This window comes from Coloeus monedula (assembly GCF_965178545.1).
Source record: "Coloeus monedula genome assembly, chromosome: 2".
Classification (NCBI taxonomy): Eukaryota; Metazoa; Chordata; class Aves; order Passeriformes; family Corvidae; genus Coloeus; species Coloeus monedula.
This window is the reverse complement of record NC_138782.1, coordinates 6,797,961-6,818,126: the sequence shown is the minus strand read 5'-3', so window position 1 is coordinate 6,818,126 and position 20,166 is coordinate 6,797,961. Positions and strand designations below refer to the sequence as shown.

The 20,166-nt window shown below is 40.2% G+C and overlaps 1 protein-coding gene across 1 annotated transcript in view; it reads right to left on the bottom strand.

Annotated features, from left to right (window-relative positions):
- The window catches only part of SPTLC3 (serine palmitoyltransferase long chain base subunit 3), a gene marked incomplete at both ends in the record, with an annotated part of 78,366 nt that extends 76,069 nt beyond the window's left edge, over positions 1-2,297 (bottom strand). Inside the window, one exon of the mRNA XM_082302655.1 lies at positions 2,184-2,297. Coding sequence (XP_082158781.1) covers positions 2,184-2,297 — 114 coding nt within the window. The remainder of the gene's footprint in view (positions 1-2,183) is intronic.
- Positions 2,298-20,166: the final 17,869 nt, after the last annotated feature.

Below are 20,166 nucleotides of genomic sequence, written 5' to 3'. Positions count from 1 at the left end.
TAAAGCGTTTAATGGTCAATTAATTTACTGCATGGGCAGTAAAGTACATAAACATGTGTCAGAGTATTGCGGGAAATAGGGGCAAGGTGGCTAAAGAGCAAAAGAGGAAGAAGGGAGAATGACTGGAGTTAAGAGAAACCTGGGTCTGGCTCTTGTACAGGCTTCTGTGTGCACCCAGCTGCCATATTCCCTGCTTCTCAGATCCCAGCTTGTAAAGTGGGAAGCACAGCCCAGCAAGGGGTTGCAAATACAAACGCGCGGAGGGCTGTGTGGAGCCACACACCTCCAGCAGCAAAGGCTCGTAAACAATGCAGGGAGGAAGGAACAGTATCTGTTCCTGTAAAATAGCATCAAGCACTGAACAGGGTGAGGCAGCTGGGGCGGGGAAACAGACCAGACAGGAATGGGGAGATTCCTGCCAGGAATGAGATTCCTGGTTCATTCAGGACTCTTGTCTCTCTTGTCTGCAATTGTTTCCTTCTTTCCCAATCTGTGTTTGGAGCAGAAAGAAAGGGGAAATGGTGTGTAATTCAGAGCACAGTGCTCGACCTGGACTTACCAAATCTGTTTTTGATAAGCCTCCTGAACTTTCTAAGTCTTCACTTCCTCACCACTTCCCTCAGCCATGGATGGTATTTACAAGTGGCTCAGTGCTACTGTCAGGTGTTGCACAGCAGGGTAACACACCTTCTCCTCCAACCATGTGGCGCTCGTAAGACTTCACTAATCTTGAAGGTCCACCTACTAATATTTCCCTCATTTCTTTGCCACCCCTTTCAGGCCAATATTTTTTTTTTTGCTCTTCCTCAGTAATACTATTCATTACTTCTCTAGCTTTTTACTTTACTTCTCTTTTTTATTAAGGAGGAAATCCTAGTAATGCCCTCCTGGGATTTCAAAATCACTCATTTCAGTTGACAATAACTGAATGGCAAAGCTTAGCCCTTGAAATCTGTCACAAATGGAAAGCAAAAATTTAGAACACCGTTGTGGCAAATAGCTAATGTATAAAATGATGAGGAGGTGTATGTGATATGTATAAAAGGATACTGAATTAGGTTTCTGGAAGCGAATCCAAGAAAGGCCTTTTTCAGTCATTGCGCAAGACTTTTTGCTTTCCTCATCCAACACAAGCCAGCGATTGGGAAACACTCGTACCAGGGGAGACACCTAAAGCCAGACAACCATTAAGCATGACACTGGGCGTGCCTTCATTAGAGTGCTAAGGTGTGTTAGCGCCCCATTTAGAGAAAGATAAAAGATAGCAGTTTATTTGTAAAACAGCAGAGCCCTCACCACAGTCCCTGTCTAAAGCTTCCAACAGGGATAGTCAGGTGAATGCTCAGGCTCCACAAGCAACCTCCTCCATCCTCCTCTCACCACCACACCGTGCTGTAAAGCCAGTCACTACAAGACTTTCTCCTAATGATTACATCAAGATCCAGAATTAGGACACTCCAAGACAGACAGTAAGCTACCAGTCAAAGCAGGTATCGCAGACAGACAACCTTTAAGACTTGGGCTCTTTTGGTAAAAGTATACTGTTAGATTTGTCATTCATCCTTTAGGATGTTAACATGCCAACAGTTCTACAAAATACTCAGGTATGTGAGAAGCGCTGCTTCAAAGAGAACAGCTTGAGAAAATAGAAAGTAAACTGACTTGGATTTTAAGCAGTACTAGGTTGGAGAGCAGGCATCAGTAAAGTGCAGGGATCAGCTAAACCAACCCTGCAGAAATGTAAACTCAAGAAAAGACAGCTTCCCCTGCCTACATATTTTTATTGTTATACTTGTACAGCGACAAATTGCACTTTAAAAATTACTCCACATACACTTGAAGTTGAAAAAACAGCCCTCCACTAGTGATTAATACACTGCAAAGTCAACTCCACCACTGGTTAAGCTTTAGAAGGAAGCTACTACATGTGTTTGATATGAACTAGAGGCTGTCAGTCCACAGGACCAACAGCATTTGCATGAGCATTCCCAACTCTCTCTTGCAGTTTAGGAGAGACAAAAGCTGTGTTAGGTCCCATGATTACAAAACTTAAACAGAAGCCTAATCCATACAAGTTGTTCGATGGACACTAAGACGGTTATAAATCTAGCTTAATAAGTAACGTTGCAACTACCTACTTGTTTTCAATATTGAGGCAATTAGGGTAAACAATTAAACCTTACCTTCATTCCTTTAGTGATTCCATTTTTCTTAAATATTCCACTTTTTAAGAGGTTATTCTGTTTCTGATGATGATGATGTAGATGTCCATTGCAGACAGCACTGGGATTAGCCATCTGTTTAAATTAGTCAGATTCTCAGTCCTTAAGGGTGTCTCAGGTCTCTCTACAGTAAAAAAGACAGTGGGTTGAGAAGATAAAGTTCTTGGTTAAGGCCTGAAAGGTATCCAACTGGTCTGTCAGGATTTTCCAGGATGAGAGGAGGAACTATCTTTTGCAATATCTTTGAAACGTAAAACTTTCTTCCATACAGCTTCAGCAAGCTAGAATGAGAAATACATAGCAGGAGGTGTGCTCTTAAAATCTCTGAAAAATACTGCTCATCGCTGGCTCTTGCATGAACACGGCTTCTGTGAGTCAACAAGACTGCTGCAGCTATCAAGAAGTGGGTGGATTCAGAGGCGGAGACACTTAAACATATATTACCTCTTAAATACCTCCCAGGGAGAAACCTGGTTTCTTTTCTCCGAATTACACTCAGTGTAGAGCGATGTCACTCCATATAAACTGCCAAAATGTTTTGAAAATTTTAACAGAGTAATCTGTACAATTACATGCTTCATCTTGCTAAGAGCGTATTAGCTGAAAACAAGTAGTATTGCCCTGAGTAAAGCAGAAACATTTCTTTTAATCTTTTCTTATATAAGTAGCACGACAGACACAACATTAACCCTGCAAAGAAATGGAAAGCATTTTGTCACTAAAATGAAAATTTATCTAGAGCTAGATCCTACAGACACGTGCACAAGTACTCACTGGAGTGAGCTATCCCTTTAAACTCAGTTTGGCCAGCAGCACGGGAAATGGTGTGCAATGCAATGAATGAGAAATGGAACTTTATAAAGTTGATTAATTTAGTTTTAAAACAAGTCTGGCTTTAATCATATGTGCAACTACTAAGGAGGACTAACATACATCCTTTCTTTTAAGAAAAAAGATTTTTAATTGTGAAAATTAATATATGGTCTTTGCTGAATCAAATTCTCATGCCTCAGATTTTAGTGACAAAAAGTAAAAGTAGAAGCATCTCTGCTAGCATTTCATAGGATCCCTTTATACCAAAATAATTAAAGTTAGTGTGGAGACAGATTAAAGGAAAGCTGTGTTATAATATCAGTTTTGAAAAACAGTTAGGGTGAAAGGCTGGGAGAATAAAAATACTTGAAGTTTTTTAATTAGAAAAAATTGCTATGCCATCCTGGCAATGAAATGTAAGTAATATACAGAAAGAGCAGCCTAGAACTTGAGTATGTGGAATGCAGGAGATGAAACGTTACATGAACCACTGTGAAAATACACAGGGGAACTCACTGTGTTGGTTTTGAAAACTTATCTTAGACACATAGCATATTAAAGTGCTAAAATATATTTTCTTCTTTGAAGTGATTTGCAAAGCGAAATATCTTCAGTGTGCTGGAAAACTTTTGGATCCTGCTTAAGAGAGATCTAAACTTAGATTAATAAGACTGTAGTATTTTAGGTGAAGAAAATAACCCTTTAACTGACTAAAATGACACAGAAGCAGCAAAACACCAAAATGTTTTGCTTCACAATTACACAAGATTCACCATCAGAAATCATATTTTTAAAGTTTTATCTTTTGGGTGCTTTTCCTAGGCAAGAATACCTCATTTCTGTACAAATCAGTCATGTTTAGTCTTCATTAAGGCATCTGTAAGTATAACTCAATGACAAATGAATTGTGAACATAATGTCAACAACAGTAGCAAAATAAATTGTTGGTCTTAAGAGTTCATATTTGCTAAGAAAATTAGAGACTGAGATGAGGACAAGCCTGCAGGAAGGATGGCTGGTAATACCTCCTGCCTACCTCTCACCTCTGAGCTGCTGATAAATGGAAGAAGGTAATGCAAGGCATTCTCTCTGCACCTGGCAAACCCCTCCCACCAAGAAGCTTACTTCATTTGGGAATTATGTCCTTGATTGTTACAGCAAATCAAACACCTGTAAAACACGCCATCTGCTCAGTCAGTTACTGACCATCTTCCCCCTACTGGGATAAAGACAAGAGCACTTACCGGAGTAGTGCTCTTCCCCTTACCAGCTTCCCGTGCCCCAGCTAGCAACCTCTGCCAGGTGCTCTTCCCAACAGGCTCAGCACCTTCCAGGGCACAAAGCAACAAAATTAACATCTCATATGTCTCTTTTATTTTTTCCTGTTAGGTTCACAAGGGAGGTGGAATCTCCAATCAGATAACGCTTCAGATAACGCAAATTCTGCTGCCAGCTCTAGGTTCTAGGTCTACACTTGATATCTGTTTCAAGACCCATGAAATACCAGTGTCCTTACATGAATGTAATAGTGAATTAAATATGTTATGGTAATTTTCATTTTCAGTATCTATAATATTTGAGACAACAAACAAATGGAACTTTAAAAAAATACTACATTTAAAGATGACTTTAAATGAGCAATTAAAAAAAAACCCGGAGAAGAAGAGAAGAGCTGTCCATTTGGGTATCTGTTAACCATGATCTAAAAGCCAGTGCTCACAAAACAAATACCACTAGAAGTTGACTAAAATTCCTGCCCTGATCCTATTCAGAGCAAGAAGGGACAAGTCTGGCCAAATACACAAAAATGATCTGTAAACAGAATGTGATATTTCTCCTGCAGTAAAAAAACCAAAAAACCCCAACAACAAAACCAAAATACCCACCAAAAAACCCAAAAACCGAAACAAAAAAAAACCACCACCAAAATGAAAACCACCCAAAAAACCAAACCAACCAACTGACCAAACAAAAAAAAACCCAACCCAAAGCAAAAAACCAACCAAACAAAAAACCCAAGCCCAACCAACTAAAAAACTAAAAAAAGAATTGTGTCCTTCAGAACTCCATCTTACTCAAAGCCATCTTATCTATTACTCAGCCTTCTAGATACGTATCTATCATTCTACCAGTTATCTGCACCTAAATCTATTACTCAAAGGTATGAGGAGCTGTGCTGCCTGGACACTGGAGGAAGGACTCAATAATTGTCTACTTTGCAGCACCAAAACCACCACTAGCAATACCCTATTTTTAACATTCTGGGAAGTGGGAGCAAAAAATTTGCTATGCTGACCTTAAAAGAACTGCACGTATTTAACTGCAGGGGACACCAATCCTACTAAGATTATATGGGCCCTTCTCTTTAGTGGCTTGGGTACTGGTCACCCTTCGTACATTGGCAAGAAGATGGCGAATTTCTAATATTACCAGCAGACCACACATCATGTTCTACAAAAATGCTAGTGAAGTTTGCAAGACATGAGTGCAATTACTATAAATCTGTAGGAAAACCATCAATGAATTCCCAGGTTCTAGGTTTTATTCCTTGCTTTGTCATCATCCTGTTAGTGCCAGTGGATTTTTGCTAACTCACATCAAAATCAGGATAAAAGTGTTTAAGTCCTTTTTAAATGCTCTGAGACAAATTGCTGAGGAGTATGGTACAAAAGTGAAGTAAAATATACTCAGTTAATTGGCCAAGGTTTAACAACAGAGCAGAGAAAACAGGAGGGGGGTAGGGTTCTGTCTAATTGTCTCTCAGTGTGTGAAGAAAATCACTTTTATGGTATGCACTCCCATTGTTACATAGGACAGGTTAAAAGGCTGAAATCTGCTGATGCACCCAAGAAATGGGGACAGAAACATCTAACCTCCCACTAGACTTTTGGCCCAGTCAGACATGTAGCATCATTGGAGTGGTCACAATGTCCCCATTTAAAATAACAATACTGGATTCACAGTGTCCCCATTTATAATTGCAGTACTGGATTACCTACCAATAAAAAACCGTAAATGTTGCAAGAAAGCATGAGAGCTCATCCCAGAACACTGTCATGTCATAAGCCAGAAGGATTTCGTAGGATTCCTGCTCACCCCAGAATACAGTTACTTACAGCACAGTTGTGAAATGGTCTTGCAATCTAATGGCAAGACCTCGATAACTTCAGTTCATGACAGATTCACATTTACATACCACACGAAACAATAAGGATCTAAGCAAAGACACCTGGCAGCTTTATGCTTGTTTTGAGTGGACAAACACCGATGTCAAACACGAGCTGAAAAAACTGGGAACCCAAGCCTGTTCCTCTATTAAAATCCAAGATTCTAATAGTGTTTAAATTGGCAGCAGAGCATGCCAGTAGTGGAATACACAGTAAAAAAATCCTTTTTGCTCTCACAACAATTTCCCTTACAACAGAAATCCGTCTCATAAATTCTGTGTACCATTGATGACTTCTATTTATATTTCATGTATGTGGACACACGGATGTTGGAGGCAATTCCTGCCTCGCATATGTAGATGACTTCATGAACTGATAGGGAGACACAATTACAACAAAGCAACAGAAAGTACCAGCCATCAGCTGGTCAGTCACCTCCACTGGTGTCTTCTGAGTCATCCACACTTCACCAGCACTGGCTGTAGACTAAATTTCCTAAATGTTCACATGGAAGAACCCCATATCTACATTTGCTTTTTTACACCTCATCTAGCAATACATACGTGGGAATGAGTAGGGATTTGCCACTACACCGGGTGTAAAACTGCACACTAATGTGGAAAGATCCCCTCAAGTGCCCTTGCACAACTTGAAGGACATACAAAATGGTTTGATATCGGTCAGGGAATAATCTAGAGCAATTCAGAACCATGGCACAGGTGGATGCATGCAACCAGTGTTGCAACAGGGCAGGGCATGGTACAACAGGCAGGGCTCCTCCATGTCTGGCAGGTCCATGCAGCCCCTGCAGAACCCTGGGGCTGGCACAGCTGCCTCTTGACACCTCTGCATCTCCTTGCTCTTCACAGTGCACAGTAAGATACAAGACAATGGTTGAAAGCCTTAAGCATATAAAGATGCCGTCAGCCTGGTTTCTTAGGCAATATTACCAGAACCAGTTTTCTGACTGCATCCAGATGTCAATAAGCTTTGAGTACTCATAGCATTTGGAAGTTGTTGGGATTTTCTATCTGATACATATGTCTGATTGATATATGATACATAAATCCAATCAGGAATCTGTAGCTAACCTGAGGACATTTGTAGCACCTGCAACTTTTATCTCCTTGCAAGGAGTAAGGCTTCATAAATTGTGCAACTGATAGAGTTCTGTCTTTATCTTATGATACAAAAATAAAATGAATCTGACTAGAACGTCATGATCAGACAAAACCAACATTAATGCAAAAAAATCACACGAGACAAAAAGAATAACCATATAGCAACTAAGAGGCTGCTGCAGAAATCCAGCAGCAAGCACAAGTGAGCCCAGTGTACCTTCTGCTCTATCTTCTTCCAATTACAAGCCTGATGCCATTACTATACTCTTATCTGGGAATTTCTCATAAAGTTGAATCTGCAATTCTTACTCAAATAAAAAAACCTTAACTCAGATAACTAGACCCAGTGAAGCCAATAGAACCACTCAGCCAAGCCAAAGGCTAAAAAAACCACTTTAGAAGCACCAGGTAGAGGCCAAAATGTCTTTCCTGAGACATTTCTCTACGGACCTCCTTCAGTAGTGATGTGATCCATAGCCATGTACCCTCTAGAGCCGTGCAAGGCAGATTTCAGTTTACTTTTCCAAGACATCTGCCAGTCAGGCTGATTTGCTTGCTGAGCTCCGTAATTTGCCAAGAGCCAGCGTGGTATTGTCATTGTTTCCACTGGACATGATGAATGGAGCAGGGGCAGCTCTGTGCCATCTGTTCCTTCTCTGTGCCATCACCATGTCGCTTCAGACAAGTCATTCTCCACTACAAACACCTGGAACGTTAAGACAACTGATGCTTAACAAGGTAGACAAATCTCATTACTATTATACTAATAAAACTGAACAAAGCAGACATAGCTTTGACCTATGTTTAATGATGAAATGTCAGTCTCTGAACAGGAAATTATGAAGTGATTTCACACAAAAGTTAAAAGTCATTGCTTATTGTTCTTGGAATGTAATTTTTCAGTGCTTCCAGAAGCATGAGACTTATGCAGGCCCAGATGGGAACTAGTAGTGCTACTCAGGAAAAAAAAAAAAAAAGTAGGATTGCAAAATACCCCATTTTTTAATCTAACAAGTTGCTCTGTTTTGCAATTCTTATTCATTCAGTGAAGCACTTCATTGAATTAGACCCAGTGAGGTCAATACTCATGCAAGTAGTAGTTATGCTTCAAAACCTTTTTATTAGCATTACTAAACTTAGTGACATGACAGAGTAGATTATTTGCCTTCCCCATTGCCAGCAAACAAATCATTTCAAGACATGCTACAGAATCAGATTTTTGTGTTACATGTGACTCCATACATGTGCTCTCTGTAGACTTATTTCCCCTTGTCACTACCTACAGTTTTGTTATTCACACTTTCAATTTTGTTCATCCCATCTCTTAGGGAAGTACAGGTTGAGAGAGAAAAAAACCCAAACAAAACTCCAAAACCTGTGTTTCCCAGTTATGGTAAAGAAGTGGTAGCTGAGTTGCCGTATAAAAACTTGGTATTTTTCATTCAGTTGCCTCATGATACTTTACTATGGTTGACATTAGTTATTTTTACCCTACACTGTCAAACAGATGGAAGAAACCAAAATATTGTTCACTTTACCTACTTACTGTAAACTTTCAAAAGCTTTGTCAGATCCATTTTTTTTCTATTTTCACTTGTGCAGAATTTCTTTTGACTATCAAGAGTTTTGCTCTCCCTGCAGCTTGGCATAAATAGTTGCAATTCTGTTTTAAGCAGACTTAACTGCAATTCTTTCTCAATTTCATGCCTCACTGAAGTCAATGGAGCTCTGAAGAGGCACCAAGTGTCAGATGGGAGACTGAAAGGGGGAAAGAGAATTGAGAAATTAATTCTAGAAATTGCTGCCAAATGCAGGAAGGGCAACATTACAAAATTATCCCAAGAGTTTTTTTAAATTCGTAAAGTTCTGAGACAAGTGTTTTTTGAAGTTAGTTTAAGACTTATATTTATCATTTTGACAACAAAGTAAAATGTTATTCCTTACTTGAAGTTATTCGTATTAAAGGTTCAGTGCAGAAGTCTGAAACATCCAGCATTTGTTACAGAAGCTTTAGGAACACACTCTGGTGTTCCAGAAACAGGGCCGTGTTTCAGGAGCTACAACTCCAAGAGTTCAGTTCAAAGCTGGTACATATACCAGAAAATAAAATTAATTGAAAGTTTCCCAGAGCAGCAGGTCCTATTCAACACAGTTTCAGTCAAAAAAGATTTTCATTAAACCCAGTCAAGTTTAGGATTGGAGTATTTTAACTCTCCTGCCAAGACACCAGAAAACTAAAGTTTCTTTCCTGTGGTATTTGTTTGTTTTTATATTCCATGTAATCTCTAACATTATGCACAGTAAGCTTGTCAGACCTCAGTAAAGAGCTGGAATCAAATGGTACTATTTTCCAGTCTGCAGTTCTCTTTTGAAACAAATCCCAATTCAAACAAAGCAGCATATTTCATATTGTTGGAGAAGAGTTGGGCAAGTTGGGCCTTAGAAAACTTTTAGACAGGCGTCATTCCACTCTTCAGCTGTTCATTCCTTAGCTGGGGAGGCAGCTTTTGCAGCTGCATTTAGCAACCTATTGCTTGCAGTGCATTTCAAAGCAACGTTTCTACACAAGATTAGCCCATGACAGAGGTCCTGTGCTGCTTTTTCAACGCTGCTAAAATTTCAAGCCATTAAGTGATCAGCTACAACTTGCTCTGAGAGTAGTGCATGCCCTTCAGCTCCAGCACTCTCACTGTAGCTAACAGACATTTACACCAGTCTCTTAGCTGGACTAGCTCCTTTCCTCACCTGCTATGCACTATGCTGGCAAACAGCAGCTGATGTCATAGAGTTACTGCATCATTACAGTTTCTTTGCATAAGGTTTCCTTCTCTTCCTTTTATCTGCTAAAAATGGAACAGAGGTGACTCATGACTGAGATAAGCGAAAACTAAATACTCAGCAGTAAGGGCTCTGCTAAGGTTTCCACTGCCTGAACTGGTTCCCTTCTTATGCTCATCCATGGGATAAACCTATTCCTGGCACCACCTCAGCCCCTTGGACCATGCCACAGCCCTGGGGGGGCTGGCTGGATCCCCCACCCCAGCCTCTCCCCAGTGCCATGCATTCCCCGTGGCAAAAGCAGTGCTGGTGGAAGGTCTTCACCTGGCTGATGGTCCAAAGCTTCAGCTCATTCCCTTTGCCATGGGGCCTGGCTGTTGTACTCCTGCCAGTCTGTGCAGGACAGGTGAGCATCACCCCCAGCAGGGTGGGGGAAGGTTTAATAGACTGTTTCCATTGCAAACAGGTGTATAGGGGAAAGGAGTTGAGCAGGGTTGGAGAACTGTCGCGAGAAATTCTCGAGATGGAGGTTTACTACTGTACTTCTGTGAAAGGAATGCCAGGAAAAAGCCCTTACTCCTCCCTTCCTTTCCACGGCTACAGCCATGCTTCAAACTCCAACCTTTACCAGTCCTAGCAGCCAATTTAGCTCCTAAGATTTCTGGTCCTGGAAATGGAGACAGCTGAGCCATGGCCCTTCGACTGCTCTAGCTGCCCTGGATGACTGGCTCTTCTGTCTAACGTGTAAGGCAGGGGTGGAACAGATCTGGCAAAAGCATTTGTTCATGGGGGCCAGTTTCTACGGCCCTGGGAGCCACCTGACATCAACAGGTGAGTACAGGAAGTGCTACTCCTTGTCATGGAAGTATTTCAGAATTATGATACTGTTTCTAGCCTTTTAAAACAGTGTGAACATTACCTCTTTATCACTAGATTTCTGAGGCCAGGAGACACTGCCAATCATTAGATTCAAGATTAGAATAATTAAATTCAAGATTAGTACAGTTTTACTCAGACAGTGTAGCACTCTCCTAGACCAAAGCCTGGTGCTCTATTAGTGATCTGAGTTTGACTACAGGATCTCTCAGAAAAATTCTCTGATGTAACTAGAATTGCTCAACAGTGGGAATTGTAATACCTTTGCAACATGTTCAGAATTACCCAGAATCCGATTTTGATGTTTAAGGCAAAGAACAAACACACCAACACACACACACACACACACACACACACACACACTCTCTCTCTCTCTCTCTCTCATCATTAGTTCTATATAAAAATAAAATCTAGAGAGGAAACCAAAAAAATCCCGTGATCACTCTGCAGTGAGTCATGGCCTTCTCCTTAAGAAGACACACATGCCTCTACAAGGCTTTGCTGACTTCACACATTCTGTCCAGACTAAGATTTATACCTGAGTCTATCTAGGCCTAGTTTATATTTGCTTATATTCTTACTAGCTTAATTCACTATCTTACTGAAACTTGACAAGAAACTTAAATATCCACCCTGACACCAAGCACAAGAAGTTTCAGACCAAAGCCACCTTCCACATGATGCTCAGGGAAATATTTTAATTAACTTCAGGAAGCAGTGTAATTAAAGATAAATCCCAGACTTCATGTAGTATAGAACAGCAAGAAAATCATCCACACATTTCCTCTTTCCCACATAAGATTAATTAGAACTATAAGTGGACTTCACAAAAATTCAAACCACCGTTCACTATCATGACCTTTTGATAACACAGAACACCTTTAACTGAAGTCTTTTTAACAAACTACTCTCTCCCAGAACAGCAAAGCTTTTCCTGCAGACATCCCTGCCTTCTTACAGTTCCATACATCCTTTGGACATTTCCAGTCAAATCAATACAGCTATTCATAGTGTAAAGTTAAGGCTGAGAATAATTGTTTATAAAATACAGCAAATTCCTGACCGTTCTTATAACATTTCTCAGATCATGATTATTAAATGTGGTTACAGTTTGGATTCTAAGAAGTTTTCTTTCCAGGGTTGTCATGGTCTTCCTAAGACCTCACTGTGTACCTCTGCTGCTCAGCATCAATAGAATACAAGTAATTTTGCAATCTCCTAATGCTATGAGACAGGTAATTATTACTGAGTCAACACCAGTAAAAAGCAAAGACTTTTGGGTCAACAGTAGCTGATGTGGCAACAAAAGTCAGGATACTGCCTTGTTTAGTCTCTGTTCAGACCTCACAGCATATATGATAATGTTTGATCTGTATTTTATCAGATACTGGTATGTCCCAAGTCATTCACCAGGGCTACGAAGGCTTTCTAGTCAGTTCAAAGATGTTCTCTCAATATCTATTCTCTGGCCTCACATTTGAGCTAGAGGGAGAGGATTCTCTTCCCATACTCAGCATTCCAACTGGCACAGTTTCATCAATAGTCTAACAGCATCTAATGTTCCTTCCTGTAGCCCCAGCTCCTGCAGCATTGGGACTTTGTGAGATTAGCTTTTTATCCGTGGTGGTTTTTTTTTTTTTTTTTTTTTTAATGACAGTAGAGGAACACTTCAGTTTGGTACTTTTCCCACTTTCTCATGGTCCTCTACAGGCACAAAGACAAAACCATGGTATCTTAATGAAAATGATAAATAGCTCTGGGAACTAGGCTTAAAGATAAACAACCAATATAGTGAAACCCATGTTGAACCTGAAGCCCTGGTAATTCTGGCTGTGCAGCATTTTGTAATTTTTATTATCCTCCGAGACTGAGTTTCAGTGTTTCTTCCAATAAAATCAAGTTAATAAACTGCATTTTTAATTCTCAGCTGACCTTGTACACTTGAATTTTATTTTCAGAGCTTAGTTACAGATAAGAAGCATTCACATTATTATTTCTGCTGCCCAGGGAATGAATAATCATATTTCATAGATTTTTTTCCTGTGTTTCAATATTTCTTTTGGGTCAAACCCAAAACCAAGTTTTTCTTAAACACTTAAATGCATTATAGTTGCCTTTTTTTTCTTTTTTACCTTTTCAATTTGTCTCTAGAGGGCAAAGATTCCATAACTGATAGACCATTTTCATAGTGGGAGACAGAGTTCAAATTCACTCTCTGCCAGATTCCTAACAGGGATTCTCAGCCACATTCTGCACCAGGGACTTAAACCACCAAATTCACTGCCTTTCTTTCACTCTCCCACCCTATAGCCAAATAAAATTTTATTCACGTTCTTTAAGGGAAAAATTTTCAGTGAAACAGATGTAGAAGGGTACAGAAGTAAGTAAGAGTTTGGGAAAATAAATTCAGAACTTCCTGAATCTTTTTTTACCTCAGAGCTTTCAATTTTTAGCAGTTCATAGCATGGGCTTTTTTTTTTTTTTTTTCCTTTTTAAATAAGTACAATTTAAAATCACTTATAAATCCACAGAATGCTGCCTTCGGACCTCTATGTTCTTTAGCTGAGGATTATTTAGATATTTTTTTCAGAGTGCACTTCACTGTGATCCATTAATACTGGACTCAAACGAGCCACTGAAATAACACATTGCAAGGTATAGGCTCTTTGCTGTAGCTGTCCTGAGGCTCCCTCTTGGCAGCTGAAACTTCATAACCAGCAGGATTAATGTCAAACAGAGCTCAGGGAGGCATGAGCATTGACTGAGTATAGCTATTCCACCCATTCCAGTCCTTTGTCAACTGCTGAGTGAGACCTCCAAAACTAGAACAAACTTTAAGTGGTGCTTTTCCTGGGACACTGCATGGAGTCAAGACATTTGCCTCAGCATACATTTTGTGTTCATTAGCTTCTCACTGTTCCCCAGAACCTTCCTACCTAGTAAGATGTTATAGATGTGAAGGATCATTTTCTTGATCAGCAAAAACTCGCCATGTAAAACTGGAGGAATAAAGGACCATAAAGCTGCTTGGATGAACGAACTTGTACTGACCTCCGATGGCTGGAAATGTGTATGAAACACAGTCCTGCAATTATCTGTGCTTCCTTAGGAGCTCCAGGGCTCTAACTGAAGTAATGTTGACATGACAACATTTTTGGAAGGAAGCATTTTTGAGGTGGAAAGCAAATGATTTATAAGGGAATCCTGGGATTATTTTTGCTTTGCATCATCATTCTCTTTTCAAAGCATGATGAGAATGTATTACCAAATGTTTGCAAAAAAAAAAAAAAAAGGTTATTTTCAGTGAGAAGTTGGTTTTTCTCTTGGAAGTTGGTTTGGAAATTTCACAAGAAGGTTTTCTTAAAACAATTTCCCACCTTATTTCTTCTTTATAAATGATTTTATAAGGCAGAAAACAAAAACACGTGAGCATGATAAAAACTACTGTCACAATTTCTATGGCTGCTGGGTTCACAATACACTAGAGAAGATCCAACTGCTAGGGATGCTAAGTCAGGAGAAACACTTGTACTTAAATCACGGTCACTATGGTAGAAACTGCCTTGTGAGCTTTGGGATGGGCCCACCTGGGGCACCAAAAAAGGTAGGGGACAAGGGAGAAGCCAACTTGATTCTGACAAGATTTTTTCCCTTGTGTTTGTCCCTGAGGCAAACTCTGAGAATTGCTAGAGCTTTATGCTTTGCTCCTCCTTTTAAGGAGTCTTACAGGCAGCAACTCTGAAGAGTGAGATTATGTGCTACAAAGTATCTAAAATAAGCCCCAGTATAAGAGCATAGCCAGGAAATTCTGGGTGCAGCAGGAATGAGTATTTTTTTTTTAACATTGATATACAGCCTTCTTTTCCTCTGTACAGTGAAATGAAGAAGTTGAGTGACACAGGAATAGGGTTAAAATCCTCACCTATTAATTCAGAGAACACAAACAATTAAATAAGAATTACGGGAAACGGAGTTTGCCCATTTTAGTGCAGGAAACCAGAAAATCTCAGGCTGCCACTCTGAGGTGGAAGGACAAATTGTGCAGAGATACCAAATACTGGTCCTAAGTTAATCACATCTGCTTCAGTGGAGAGCAGGTGAGAGTGACACAGGAAGCTCACAGATGGATAAGCACTTTAAAAGTGACTAAAACTGAGTAGGTACATCTGGGAAGGAGAACAGCAGAATGCCAGATGAGCGAATCAAATTGAAATATGCAAGTGAGTAACAACCAGGAAATGAAGGAACATTGGTTGCCTATGGGAGGACATAAATTACTTCCAAGAGAGAAATTCTACTATCAGCATTGGCATCTCCATACCAGCATAACTTAGGAATACTGCAGCTAAAACTATGAATTCATTGCTTAAAATGCTGTGTTTAGCTGGGGTAATTAACACACACAAGGCTGTAGGTTTTTTTTTAAACAAAACAATCCAAAAAAAGCAGCAATGTCAGAATACTTCAGTTTCACTGTGAGATATGTCAACTTCAGGCAGATGTATAGCACCGATCTTCTAAACTGAAGTGTCTTGCTTTCACTATGCTTTACCGCAGGAAAACAAAGGTGTATTAGTTACCCTGAGGTAAAAGAAAGGAAGAAAGGAAAAAAAAAAAGCTGCTTCAGCCCTAGCGACAAGTAGTCAGTTTAATTTATTGTAAGATGAGCAGAAGGGCTGTGCCTAGATAGGAATACAGCACTGGCCTCACATACCTAGCCAGAGGCAAGCACCTGAAGTGTCACCTTCCCCTTCTGTATTTGTAGTGACATAATCCACACTTGTTAGCTTGCTCTAACAGCCTCATCTGTCTTGAGCAACGAAGGTAAAACCTTCTTATCTTGCTTTTGGGGTCAAAGGCAAAGCTTGGAGAAGGTTATTAACAGAATCAAACATATTCAGAATTCCTAGGAAACCATTCCAGTCTATTAAAGAAATTGGTTTTGTTTTGCTCACAAATTTCTAAGAGTTTTTCTTTAGCTTTCAGTAAACATAAAGCACCCATCACCATGCTTGTCAAAGCTGTTTTACCTTTCCCTTGCCTTCGTCACAAACCAATATATCAATTCCCATATCCCCCTCCAGACTGCTCTGAGAATGAAGTTATTTATGTAGGATAAAAGTTGTACCTTCCTCTGACATTAAGGATCAGTCCTTCTTCCCCAGAAGCTTCTGGAAGTGAACACCTGCAAAGAGCAGCAGTCAGCAATTTCAAAACTAAGTCATTTAAAGAGAAAAATCCAGACTTTATAGATTAAAATTGAGCCAAAGTCATGAAATTCATATGAGATATAATGAAATCAGAACCAGTCTAGACCTTTTTTTTCCCAATTTGCTGATGAAGCAAGAGTAAAACCTTACCTAGCAGAAAGACCAGCTTCTCAAATCCAGCACACAATCTGTCAGGCATCTCTCCTGAAACCGTCTAACCTTTTTCTTCCTTCCTTTCAGGGGCCTTGTGCTCAGGTAAGAGGACTCTATTACCAGGTGGGATGTGAGGATTATTCCTGTTCTAATAGTTGCATACACAGAGACTGGAATGCCTTTCCAACCAAATTGTCCATTGAGTTTGGACAGACACCACAAGATTTACCTCCTGTAAAAACTGAGAACATTTTTGTGCATTAAGGCTATATTGTCAAATCATAGAATAATTTTAAACCTCTGCTAGGGGCTGGAGAATTCGTAATTAATAAATTTTCCCTATCCAACTTTAAACTCTCAGACAGGTACAACCTAAATGACAGCATTCAACTAACAGTAAGATCTGCAGGGATGTGAACAAGCTGGCCTGCCTCAGATGGTGCTCTTATCCTTCCAGCTCTATCAGTTCAGCAGTACCTGAGCCTCATTTAAAACAGAATATTAACCTCCTGATGAAAATGTGGGATAAATGCACCCCAACCAGAAGCTGTCACGATCTAAGTCAAATTACTGAAGTGGGACTTGAGGGGTGGGAAACTGCCTCTGCGTCCTTTTTGGAGCAGTTCCCACTTTGCCCGGTCAGCTCTGGACACAGGAGACTGCGGGGGACAGCCTCTGGAATCCGGGAGACCAGAGGTCTGGCTCGTGGGTCCTTCCACAGGACCGCGGCAATAGAGGCAAGTGGTGGAAGAAGGAGGCAGGCTCAATTGTGGATGAAATCCGGAAGGTTTATTGTGTCTCCGAACAGGGGACCTCGCCCCCCGGGGGTGTCCAGCAATGAGCAACCCTGAACGCGCCTGCCAGGGGTTTTATGGGGGGGTGGCGACAGGGGAGGGATGACAACGGCATCGAATCAGGGAAGGAGAAGAACGGGTCTGCGGGATGAGGGACACACAAGGAAACCTATCTTGGGAAAGGAAGGGAGGGATCCTCCCCCCAAGACCAATTACTCGATGCCCCTGCCAGAACTTTCTAGAAGCTTGGGAGGGGTGCTGGAGTGATTGGCAGGGGTCTGGGAGGAGACAAATAGAGAAAGCAGGGTTATGAACACGAAACCAGGAGGGTATAAACTGGGATGGTACAGTAATACGAAACCCAAAGGGGAGACCCGGACTGAACCAAACAAAACACACTCCCACAGGAGGCAGCACAGGAATCCACAATATGAGACAAGATTATCACATGGAGTGCAGTGATCAAATTCTCAGTGTTTGCAATTTGCCTATTTCCACCACAACAATCACAGGTGTCAAATGTTCACAAAGGGTGTGCGCCACGAAATACAGCAAACAGATCACTAGTGCAGCTCAACCAGTACAGCCTTCTGCTCCATTATTTAGCATAATCAGTTGTTTGGGTACCTTTCCTATGGTTCAGATGCCTTTGCTCCTCGGCCTGTATCTTTTGCAACCAGTACTTGTTTTCCCTTCATGTGATTTCACTGATCTACAAAAGGATATGGGGAGAACTTAAAGAAAAAAAACCAAATTAATTTACACCCATTTAAAATCATATTAGAATTAACAAGTTATTATTTATCTCACTCTAATTTTTATTGAAATTCAATCAATCTGTACTCAGAAATGTATAGGGTGTGATTTTTAACAGTGGCTCAATTGTTTTCTAGCTTTAAGTGTAATTCCCCTCAGCAGGGACAAAAAATAAAGCAAGCCAGGGACCTCTAGAAAATTGCGGTTTGTGCCAGATAAGAACACTGATAAAATTTCCATTGAAATTGCTGTGGTTACAAGCTTAATCCTGAGTACCAGCATGCAGCTGTATTGGCTAGTGACTGCAGCAATATGTGAGAGGCTCACAAAATCCATGCCCGAACACACAGCACCACAGTACCATATCAAGAGCTCTCCTGTGTGTTATTGTCACTTCGAAGAGAGATAACCAGCTCAATCATTACACTGTGGTAAGAGGGAGAGCCAGTATATCCATTGTTTTGTCTCTATCTAATAAAACATCTGGAGACAGGCAGCAGAGTGAAGTTACCTCTTTTTTATTGGGAATTGAACCTACCTAAATGGTCCCAGATCCAGGAAAGGTACAAAATCAGTTCAAAATAGAAGCCTGGCAGAATATCTCAGATGAGAAAGATGTGCTGGTCAGCCCCTCAGCACAAATGGCAATGATACGTGACTAGTCTCATTTACCAAATCGTAAATCTGTGTCAGGAGATCTGGGACAATCAAAGACCCAGTTTTTGACTGTATCATTTAATGATCTCTATGATGGAAAAGATTTTTAGTAAAAGCCAATAGCCTACAAAACATAAAGATCCAAGATACCTAATTCAAACTTCACCCTAACCTCAAGCATTTAAAGATAAATGATTATCTTCACTTGCATGTTCCTTACAATGCAGACCTGAAGGTGTCACACAAGCCCAGGGACAAGCAAATCTCCCGTACTACACTGCCATACATTTAGAGATCACTGCTTGCTCTCCCCAAGCAGTGGATCAGCACCAAATCCATCACCTTTGATAGCACCTGGCTACACAGTCCTGCAGCACAGAATTGTTCCTTGGGAAAAGATGCAGAAATCCAGCCAACAACGTGCTGATGACAAAGCCCTGCCTGCACCCCAGATGTCTGCAGCACTACCAGGACCCATTTTCACAGGCATACATTTCCTTCTTAGTGGACTGCTGCTCAGCCTGAATTTAAGCTCTCCACAAAGACCATCTGCCCTCGCAGTGAGCACTGTACTCGTTCCTGCCTGGCTGCAGGCAGCCTGCCCTGCTACTGGGAACCAAACGGGTTTCTGCACAAGCCAACAGATGGCTGTCTTGCATTTCTTTCCATTAACAGTCACATTTGCTACAGAGAAACAACTGTCACTGTTCTCTGGAATCTATTTCCCATCAGGATTCTACACGATTTTGCAAAAAGAAGGAATAAGAAAGTCTCTAGACCATTTCACCTTGTATATGGAGAAAATTTTAATGATGACTTGAGTGCTGCACAGTTTAAATATAAATAGTATAAATACTAAACATTCATTTTTTTCTAATTAGCCCTCATCTATTACTATGCCAGATTTTTTTTTCTACTTTTATTTAAACCTTTTCAGCCTACCTATATTTAGCAGAATTAAAACAATAAATGACATAGATATAATGATCATCCAGCATAACTAGGGAAGAGTACCTGATCAACACTATCTAGGAAATCAGAAAAATGACCCAGTAGTCTGGGCTGGCCTTCAGAATCTCTAAGTCAGCAGTTTTTTATAAACCCTAGGCAGACTTGGCTGAATACCACACAAAATAGTGAATAATTTTGTCATAAGCACTGTCAGCTCTTTCAGTTGTTATTTGTGGCTTATTATTAACAACTGCATATGCGTATCTGCATGACAAATGTTTTTTTGCCCTGAAGATGTTTATGAATCCTAAATACTTCGCAAATAGTCAGTGAATAATTATTCATGTTGAAAAGTAATATTGCAAGTCATTATGGGTTAGATATTTTTGGTGATTTTCTCATTTTAAGGCTAAATTATCTAATCATAGTGTAGAAACAGAAGACTTGAGTAAGCAGACAAATCAAATGGCTGAAAACAATTACCAGATTCTTGAAGAACTAGTAGCAGGGGATTCATAAAAAGCCTTTGTAACAATTACTTTTTTTCTTAAGTGGCAAAAATTAGAAGAATTAACACATTCATAGCAAAACCTGATCAGTTCAGGAACTGAAGAAAATAAAAAAAGATTAGTCAGTTCAGTAGTTCATCAAGGATAAATCTGAACACT